Genomic DNA, 11,100 nt, shown 5'->3' on the forward strand with positions numbered 1-11,100 from the left:
CCACTAATTAACGTATAATTTTTTTCTGCGGTTAATGCTAATGACTTCCACTAAGCAAATCAATAAATCTTTTCTCCGTGCGAAGCTCGTGACTTCCACTAATCAATCCATAAAAATGTCTGTAACAAGAGTCCTAATTCTAAATCAACCAAAAATCTCCGGCTAACCCAAGCATGATTTTGGTTGGACCGGGTTGGACCGGTTAAGTTGGAACAAGTGTCAAGTGGTACAGTGGTCCCATTCCTATTTCTGAGTCCCTATTCCATGTGCCGTGGACGGTTGTTCCCTTTACTTGTGAGTCAAAGTTTTTGACCGGTTAGGTTAAAATAAAGAAAATAAAAAGAAATGAAAGAAGCGAGGAATGAGGGGTTGCGCAAGAGCTGTGTGAGACTAATAGTTGAGGTGTTTGGCCTGTTGGTAATGCTGTCAAGTAGGAAAGATGGAGAAAGATTGATTTCCAACGCTTCTTAGATCATATCCCCCCACTTCCCACTTCCCACTTCCCGCTGGCCCACTACTCTATCTTTGCAGTTGCTTCCATCTTTCTTCTCTCTCTCTCTCTCAAATTTCAACTTGCTAACGCCGACCGGTAGTCCTGCAGGTCTCTATCTCACACTCCATTACTGGCTGGTTTTTACTGGTTATGCGAGGTTTAGGGCAAGGCAAATCTTGTCCTGCTCTGCTAGTACTTGCAGTTTTTGGATGAGACATCACCAAATGAGAACGTATTTGTTTTTTCTTCACGCACTTCGATGTTATCCTCATTAGTGTCGACAGATCGAACTGTAGCGGCGGTTGTTGTTGATCCATTCAGTTGATGCTTCTTCTTTCCCAATTGCGGCGTCAATTCTCTCATGGACTTGATCTGGAGTCACCATGGCATTCCCGACTCTTGGCATTTCCTTATTGTCATCTACTTCGCCTTTGGCTTCGTTTTGGCTAGGTTCCTCCTGGACAGCTTCTTGTTTCGTGTGAGCTTCTTGGATCTTTTTTCTCCTTTTCTTTTCTTTTGTTATTGTACAATGGGATTTGAGTTCAATAAATGAGTTTAAATTTTTATTATGAGCTGAGTGCAATAGTTAGGTAAAGTGAATACTGAGGAAATATGTAATGGACTCGTTAATATTTGAGATTGTTTTGGGTTTTGAAGATTTCATTTTAGATAGATCTGATCGTATCTATGTTGGCTTACTTGTTGGGTCCAATTTTATTGTCATTGTTGTGTTACACTCTCCATGTTGTAAAAGTGATTCTTTTTGTGCTAGACCATATGCCTCCAATTTGGTAGTAGGGAATCCCTAATTAACCATTAACACGATTGATCATATTTTATATTAGATGCCCAATCATACTTCTTTTATGAGTCCACTGACTGGTGACTGATACACGTATCCTATCTCTTTTCATTCTGATTCCCTTTATCATTTCTCTTTGGAGCTGTTTATTGGGTATAATGTGAAAAAGAGGAACATAGTCAATGCGCTAAAGTTTGAAAATTAACATGTTATTTTTCATCATAGAGACATTTTTATTGCATCCTGTGGTAGTTAAACTCTTCTTTCTTGCTTCTTCTACTTTTTGATGAAACCCTGGGGTTGGATCAACTAGCTCTTATTGTTTTTCTCTTATACTAAATGACATACGAGAATATCTCCTGCCAATGAATAGGGAGTGTACTACATTAGGCTGGAAGACTTATTCCTTATGTATGATTTCTTGTGCTCTACATGAATCTTGAAGTTTCTTGGATCAACAGGCAATAAGAGGAATTCTTCATTGTGGATGATTTAGGAGGCTGTTGAAAGTATAGATATCCGTTATTTTGAGAGAACAACTGTTATAGATTGGGAATCACTGTGGGTCACAAGTTCTACTTATATTGTGAAAGAAATTGTTTCATGGCCAGACAAGCAGTCAGAAAAATGAAAGTAAACTAACCACAAACAGCAGGATTAGCAGAGAGCAAATGAAATTAAAAATAAAAAATAAATAAATAAATAAAAGAAGAAGAAGAAGAAGAAGCAATTTCATTTACTCAAAGTCACATATTTCTTAATTTCCATCATACAAAGTCGGTAAAAAATTGAAAATGCTTAGTACTTCTTTCATAGAATTCAATTCTATCCCCTCTAGTAACAATTTTTGTTTGTTCTTTTTTATTTTTGGAGGGGGAGGGGGCGGTTGTGGGAGAGGGAGCTAAAACTCTCTAACATGGAATCATAGACTTAAGATTTATTGAAAGATGCTTTGTGTTTTATTGTGTGACCTAGTACAATTGTAAAATACGGCTTGTGTGGAGGCTAGTGGGCTACCAGCAATTGGCCAATAGATATGCAAAGATGGAGGTCCATCTGCCCTATTATAGAGCCTATTCCAAACTTAAGGCTGAATCCGGATAGTGTATCTATAAAAGCCCATATGAAGGTTCATACTTACTCATTCAAAATGCTTCTTGCAGCTTTTACAGGACAAATTAGCTGGTTCTACTTCCTCGCCCAGCTCCCACTCCTTGCTTGAAATTGTGACAACTAAGTTTTAGATTCTTCCATCTAAAGTTTTCAGAATTCTCGTACATACATTACTAGTACTTCCTTTCATACTGCTGAACAAAATATATCACCATGTCTAACTCCATCCTTGTGGTTGAAGATCATGTCTTCTTTTGACAAAAATTCTGTTCTTGAGTTGTTTGCTTCTGTGAAAGTGTTGTATTGAATGTTAGACATGCTACTGTTGAGGAACACAGCACGAAAGAGCAAAAATTCTATTCTTGATTCCCTTGGTTTATAAATTGAAACCCCTGCATCATTGCTCATGAGGAGGAAAATTATTTATTACATTCACCTAGAAAGAGTTATATCTGATAATGTGTTTAATTTTTCTGTTATGAACTTTATTCGGTCTTTTTAACTTGTGAATTACTTTTTAGCTTTTGCACTCTACTCTTGAGTAATGATATTGTTTCTTGCTGGTAAAGATAGGCAACATTATATCTGTTTTGATGAGGCTTTGTTGCTTTTGTGTTGTAGTACTCAACTAATGTAGACTCGGATAGGGGTCTAACCAAGTCTCAATCTGCAGGAACTTTGAAACCAAAGAACAACAAAAATTCACCAAAGAAACCCAATAACAGTATAGTAATAAATCTGAGACTGCAGTTCTGAAACCTTGCAGTCGATCTCAACAGCTTCAGGAAATTCTACAGAAAAATATTAGATAGCATATTATAAACTCAGATCACCAGTTAGAGGGTCCAATCCATTGGAGAGTAAGGGCAGCATGCAACATCAACATCCAACACAGATCAAACAGCAGTTCTGGGCAAAAACTCCAATCAGCCATAATAGGAATAAATCCTATAACTAAAGACTCCCTGGTCAGATTACTCTAAATATTGGATCGAGTCTTCCATACAGCAAGGGTAACACTCAACCAGAAGCTCAAAGCCATCAGGTGGCTGGATGCTTAGATCAGTACAGGTCTGTGGGGAAGAAATTTGGACTTCTTAAGCCCAGAATTTTACAGGAGGATCGGATCACTTACCTGAGATGCAGCAGGAGCCTAGAACAATAAGAAAACCAGAAAATAAAAAGGATCCACACGGACTTCTTGCCGCAGAGTGTCTACTGGATCAAACATCAGTCCCTAGACCTTGATCAGACACAAGGAAACCCCAGCAGAGGCTAGTGGCAGCAGCAAGCTTTCTTTTTCTTAAACTTCAAATCGTTGGCATATGAGAGCCCTTCTCCTTTATTTATAATAACGATGGAAGGTTACAATAAAATAGAAACTCAAAGTTACTAAAACTACTAACATGTAGCTACTAAAAACTGAAATTGTAAACTAATGAAATTAGAAATTAACTTATAGCTGGAATTAGAAACTAACAATAGACTGAAATTAGAAACTAAAGTAGTACTAATTTTAGAAACTAAGAAACCCCCATCAATAGCCCAGGTCGTGGGCCAATAAGCCAGATCTGGTCGACCAAATCAGCCACTAGGGTCGACCCTCTTCTTCCTTCTTGAGTAGACCTTCAAGTCTGCATCATTAACTCAACTCAGCCTTATCGCAACTACATAGAGTCAGTCACATGGATTTTGTTTCCCCAATCAACTTTTTCAAAGCCATACTTGTTACCAGACCTAAGCTATGCATGCCTGTCCTCACCACTTCACCTAGAGTCATTTTAGGTCTACACCTTGCTCTTTTAGAGTTCTTCCAATTTGAGTCATCACCCCTCCTTATTGGAGCATTCAAAGGCCTCCGTTTCACATTTCCATCTACCTCAAATAATTTTTTCTCAACTTATCATGTATCAGAGCTACTCCTAAATTAGCTCTAATTTGTTCATTCTTTATTTTATCTTTCTTAGTTTTATCACACATCCATCTCAACATCCTTATCTCAGCTAGACTATGTTTGTTTATATGTTTTTTTCTTCACTGCTCAACATTCATGGTACAAGGAGGCAGTACCTCACCTACAGTCGCAAGAAGAAGAACAAAGGCCCTTAAATGGCCTATGGTTCTTCATCAGAGCCTTTTGGCATGACAGGAATATGTCCTGGTTAGATTCTGGGCTTTTATTGTCTATTTGTTTTTTTATTTTATTTTGTTTAAGAATCTTATTGTGGTTGTCAAGTGGATTCCTATTCTATTTGGATAATTCCTTTACCTTGCATGGGATATTTACTTTTATATATTGGTTTCATATTTGGGGTTTTATTGTTATCAGCAAGTAGGAGTCCCTATTCCTATAGGTTGGACAGTTACCTAAACTGATAAGGAATGTGTTATTAGTTTTATTTGAATATTAGGTTGTAAGGTTCTTGCCCATGATTATAATTATTGATGAATGTTTGGCTCTTGTTGCCTTACTGCTGAGATAATCAGTGAGCTGTGAGAGATAGTGTGAGAAACTCTGGTTCAATTGCAGGGAATCTGATCCAGGCCTTTGGTGAGAAATCAAGGTCATATTCCCATTGTTTCTACTCTATTTTGTGCAAGCAAGTTTCTGTTTTATCTTTTCATCGATTGGCACTGCTGGATAGTGGTTGAATCTGTAGTTCTGATGGACTAATCTTCAAGTAATCAACTGATATTCATATAAGATCTGTTTAGTGCCTATCGTTTGTCAGAAACTCAATTGGAATACTCCAGTAGATGCTTAGGTTTGGGGCATTCTTGATCAGATATGTGATCCATCCTAGAGAGAGATCTCACCAAGTCACCATTAGATCTAGAGGGTATTTTGTGGTAGAGGTGTCAATTTGGCCCGGCCAATTTGAGCCCGCCCTGAGCCCGGACAAGGCCTGGGCTGAGGCCAACCCGGCCCAGCCTGATGTAATATGTATATTAAATAAATTATCAATTTATATTATATACACGACTCGCTCGTCCTCACATTCTTTTTTTTTTTTTTTAACCACCGACATACAATACTAAACACATTCTTGGTTTTTTTAATCACTGGCATAAACCACCTACACATTATTTTTAATTTTTAATTTTTTTCCTTTTTTTAAATAATCAAACCCATCCTAAAGACTAAAGCCAAGCCTGGCCCAGCCCAGCCCAGTGCAGCCCAATCAGGGTCAATTAGGGCCTTGCTGGCTGAGTTAAGAGAGCTTAGTGTTAGGCTGGGGTTTTAAAAAAACCACGTCCAACCTGGCCCATTGACACCCCTATTTTGGTGCGTTATAGGACTGCCCTAGACTGACCTTCAGCCAGGGTCTTGGACAGATCAGACACTGTGTGGTGCAGATTCTTCACCAAACTAGGCTTGTTTTATTAGGAATAAGCTTAGGGTTGGGTTGTATACGTGTTGGGCCTTCAGTCCATGTGGTTCGGAGTATATTGGGCTACTTTTATGGGTCTAAACTAGGGGTTCTAAGGTTGCATACGGGATTCAATGATTTGTTTCCTTTTTCTTTAGTTTCCTTTTTAGATGGGGTTATTTAGTTTCTAATTTTCAGTCTTAAATTAGTTTCTAATTTTCAGTCACAAGACTTTCTATTTTGTAAGTTTCTATTTTCAGATTTAGTAACTAGTTGAGTTTCTAATTTTTAGTTTCCTATTTTAGTTTTTGGAAACTAAAGTTAGTTTCTATTTTATGTAACCCCTATCACTATTATAAATAAAGCTATGGCTCTTTTAATGAGCCACGATTTTTACAAACTACATGGCTGCTGCTGCTGTTTTCTCTGCAAGAGAACTTCCTTGTGTTTGATCAAGGTATTGGGTTGGTGTTCGATCCGACGACTCTTTGCGGCGAGAAGTCCAAGAGGTTCATCTTCAAGTGTTCCTTTTCTCTTTCAAAGTCTTCTTTTCAAAGGTTTGTTACTGTTCAAACAAATCAGGTAACAGATCTGATCTTCTTTAAATTTCTGGTTTCGAATTTTCCAGATTTCTTCTACCCGATCCTTCACTGATCAGACCAACCAGCCACCTGATGGCTCCCTTATTCTGGTCGAGTGTTAGGCCTATTGAGAGGATGGTTCGATCCTAATTTGGGGTCAATCAGACCTGGAATTTTATTGTTAAAAAAATTCTCTCTATTCTGCCCAATTCTGGTTTCTGCCCAGAATTTTGAATCGTTTTGTTCCGGATGTTGCTGATTGGTTGCTGGTCCTATATTTCATTGTTTAGTCTTATTAATTGGTGATTTAAGTCCTTAATTCCTTGGCTGATTATTCAGTTACAGAATTTCTGAAATTGTTGAGATCGATGAATTTTCTGATATTTTATTGGGCTGGTTCTGGTTGTTCTTCTGATTAAAAGTTCCTGCAGTTGGATTAGTTTGAGTTTTCAAACTTAGTCTTACATTACTGTGATCTGGTGCTTCAGGAAATCACCCAAATCTGGGAATTTTATTGTCTGATTCTGAAGATTCAACTGCTTTTCTAAAGCCAACCATTGGATTATCATTTTTCTGAAGTTTGACTTTAACTTGTAGAAACTTCTCTAAATCTGATTTTGTTATCATCTGTGATCCTGTTAAAGGGGTGGGGGTTGGCTTTCTGAACCCTTGTGTTTCGGCATACCAATCCCCATCAATTCAGTTCCATTATTCATTGCTGGCTGCATAACTCTCTTATAAATCTTTGACTTTTGAAGGAATATTTATGTGGTAATTTGTCTTTTTCTTCTTTAGTTTTTATTTTTTTATTGAATTCCTTACCTGGTTTCTTAGTTTTTATTTTTCAGAGGCTGGCCATCTGGTCATTGAGTAGTGGAGCTGTTCCAGTGAAGATTAGTGAGGCTAAGCAGGCAAAAATTGTGAAATTCTCGGAGTCTATGTGGAAGCTAACATACTATGCCGCTGTACAAGTTTTCATTCTTTCAATTACATACCATGAACCCTGGTTCAGGGATACAAAAGAATACTTCAGAGGCTGGCCAAACCAGGAGCTAAAGTGAGTTATGGTTTTCTTCATCTTTTGTTTTAGATACAGGATGAATGGCTCCTTTTGTTGAGTCCGCAGGTTGTTTGGTAGGGAACTTCCTATTTATTGTCCTATACCTTTTGAGTTGCATTTTTCTTTTTGGCAGTCATAGTTGAGGTGTATTAAATCATTAATATAGAAGAGAAGCATTGTGCATCTAGCAGGCTGTTTCCCAATGGGTTAAACAATAATTTTCAGGTTTGTCTCTTTTTGAACTGGAGTTGTCAAGGCATGGCCTAGGCATCCCGGTTTTTTCTTGGGTCTAGGTGACAACACGCTTTGTTGACATTTCACGAGTTTATGTTGATTTATGTTTATTGTTTTGTTTTTCAATGAATATGCTTATATTATTATCCTATCCGCTGTTAATTATTTATTGATTTTCTCATATTAGGCCAATACAAGCATAATTATATCATATACTGCACATCTATGCAACACTCAAATAGGTGCCCCTCCAGCTCCATGGGTCGCCTAGTCACCTTGACAACTATGTTTTGAACAATCCAGTGCAGCAGTTTGTGGTTTTATGTTTGGGCATTTTAATATAGAACTAGAATCACAAGTGATCCTAATCCTAGGTAGGATCTTAAAATCTGGCTGAATAAGGAAGATGTCCTCCAACAGGTTTGGTTCTTGTTCTCAAACATTCTCTCACAGCAAACAAATAAAAGGAAAACAAGAAAAGAAAGAGAATTTGATGGGGGTTGTGAAGGGGGAAGAAGAAGGTTAGGTTTTGGGCATCTCACCCAACTACATCCCACAGCACAACAGCATAAGCCATCTTTTTTTGTTTAACTCAAATCTGTCTTCTCATTAAAATTGATGGGCTTTAAATAGCCTTACATTACTTGGACACAAAGATATAATAAAAAAGGTAATTAATGCTGAAAATAAAACCTTCTAATTTAAATTCTAACTTGCTAACCAAATAAGAGTAAATTAGAAAGTAACAACTAATGATAAAAAGGAAACTAACCTAAGTTACAAAATAGAAACTTCTTTGAAAATAGAAGCTAATTCAATTTAGCAATTAATGAAAATAGAAGCTAATTCAAAATAGCAACTAATGCAAAATAGAAACTACCTCTATCTTCTAATTAGGAAACAAAATAACAAAGGATATAGACTCAAAACAGGACTCTAACTAAACTAATGAATTAAATCCCGTTTTCCTACTTTCTACCCATATTTTAGGCTCATTAAAATGGCCCATTATAAATAAAACCAAATAAAACCCATGGGATCAAAGGCCCAACATATACATAATCCAACCCAAGGCTTATTTACAATAAAATAAGCCCATTAAATGACCTATTTACATCACATTTACTAGCTGTTGTGCTTGTATGGGAGTTTCATGAATACTTGACAACTTTGTTTTGTTTGTATTCATGTAGCCGACCCCATTAAGTTGGGATAAGGCTAAGTTTGTTGTTCTTGTGTCTAGGAATTTCATGAATACTTGACAACTTGTTTTGTTTGTATTCATGTAAGCGCCCCGTTAAGTTGGGATAAGGCTAAGCTTGTTGTTGTTGTATCATTTTCTCTAATGAATGACAAATTTAGTTTGTAGAGAAAGGAGAAGTAAAACAGAGCCAACCTAGGATGTGAACCAATGAGAGCTGCCAGGCTGCGTGGCTTCCGCACCAGTGTTGGGGCCAATGAGAGCGCATGTGGGGGGCATCCAACGGGGTCATTATGCACTTCCTGTGTCTGGGCTCGGGCTCTGTGCAACCTGGCAGCCTTCTCCCCCCTGCCCACACACACACAAACACACACACTTATATTCTGTGGAACCAACTACAAGTAAGTGGCATAACCAGTGGGAGTGGGACTCCTTTTAGTGTTTAGTGCAGTGGCCCTATAAAATTGTCCTATCAGATCTCCAAATATATAAAACTAACCCTTGGCCTTGGTCCTCTACAAATTTCGACTTACTATAGAGGTCTAGATCAGGTAGGCTTCATAGTTTACCGGCTGATGGAGATATGTATTTATATAATTTATTAGGAACTCGATCTCAGTGGTTCTAAGATTAGAGGGTTAAGAATCTATTAGCAGTTTCTTTTCTTCTATTCTTTGCATCCTATTGACCATGATTCCTCTATGTTATCAGCTGCTACATCACTATTGGTGATTTTCTTGTCAAAGTTGTGCATATCTTTTGTGAGAACCTTTTTTATGTTTGTCACTAGACATGCATCCTTGATGTTGCAACTACATGTTCAACTCAATTTCGCTACATGCTCGAGACGGGGAACTGATTAATGTATATTTACAAGTTCATAATTAATTCCATATTTCCATATTTGTTTGACTGAACTCAAGTGCTTAGCTATGTACTAATGAACATTTCATATTCTCTAACAGCAAGACAGATGTTACAGTATTATTATTAATTGTTTTAGTTAAGCTAACAAACTTATTTGTTTAGGTTACCTTTGAAGCTTTTCTACATGTGCCAATGTGGGTTCTATATCTACAGCATTGCCGCTCTTCTTATATGGGAAACTCGTAGGAAGGATTTCAGTATTATGATGTCTCATCATATAATCACAGTTATCCTGATTGAATACTCGTACATTACAAGGTATTATTCTCTCCATTTAATAGCTGTGCATAATTTTCTAATTGTTTGTTACATTATTGAGGTTAACCTAATCACTCAGTGCAAATAATTTTTTTCTAAACTTTTTGGAGGTTCATTTCCTTGAAGGAGCAATGTCCTCCTTGGAGAATTGAACTTATATTTCTATTTTTCTGCCACTGATTGGTTGAGAATGAAATTGGAGCATATTCATTTGATTTCTTTTGCATAAATATTATAAATTGTTGTTAGTGGCATACCGCATACAGTCTAGTTTTATGTGTTAGAGAATGTTGCATGGTAGCTGTAGTATTGCTTTGTGATGTAGATATGCACCCATAGAGCGATCCATACCCATCTGGGTATCCAGCGAGAGATGAACCAGATCCATATTAAGTCCTTAGTCTAGTAGGATTTTAGTAGTTTATTTTATTTAGGAAAACTAATATCTTTAGTTTTTTTTATTCTGTTTAATTTTAGAAGTTGCATACGTAGGACATAGTTAGAGTTGGTTTAGGATTTCTTTTCCTTTTGAGTTAGTTTCCTTTTAGGATTTCTTTTCATGTTAGAGTTTTTCAATTTTCTATTTATATGCTTGTAATCGATTAAGAAAGACAGATTGAAGAAAATATGAATTGAGTTTGAGTATTGAGAGCCTTAGGGCTGTGTGATTCTTCTCTCCCTCATTGCTTTATGCGATTTTCCCTCTTCTCCTTAAGGCTATTTCATCATTTGGTATTAAATCCGAAGGTCCCCATTCCCCTTCTTCCTTCCATTGTGCTCTTCTCCATTCCCATTCTTTGTTCTGTTCATACAGAGGCTGAGAAATATTAATTAAAAAAAAAAAATCGATTGTCTCTGGACAGAATCGACCCCTATCTCAACCCCCTTCTTTTCTCCAACCCCTTTGATCAAAACCCTTCTTCTAGGGTTCCAGATTGGGGAAAAAAAAAAAAAAAAAGAAGAAGCGAAGTCGAGAGGAGAGAGAAGCTGAGCCATAACCAGAACCAAAACTCCTCTCAGTCGAACCCCTCTTCAGATTTCTAGCAACCAAAAAAAAGAA

The 11,100-nt window shown here is 37.2% G+C and overlaps 1 protein-coding gene across 1 annotated transcript in view; it reads left to right on the top strand.

Annotated features, from left to right (window-relative positions):
- Window positions 1-350: 350 nt before the first annotated feature.
- Window positions 351-11,100, top strand: part of LOC122085888 (ceramide synthase LOH2-like) — a gene marked incomplete in the record, with an annotated part of 14,532 nt that continues 3,782 nt past the window's right edge. The window contains 3 exon segments of the mRNA XM_042654492.1: window positions 351-971; window positions 7,209-7,417; window positions 9,885-10,040. Of these exon segments, the coding sequence (XP_042510426.1) occupies window positions 855-971; window positions 7,209-7,417; window positions 9,885-10,040 (482 nt within the window).

Source organism: Macadamia integrifolia, chromosome 8, assembly GCF_013358625.1.
Source record: "Macadamia integrifolia cultivar HAES 741 chromosome 8, SCU_Mint_v3, whole genome shotgun sequence".
In the NCBI taxonomy this organism is placed as follows: domain Eukaryota; kingdom Viridiplantae; phylum Streptophyta; class Magnoliopsida; order Proteales; family Proteaceae; genus Macadamia; species Macadamia integrifolia.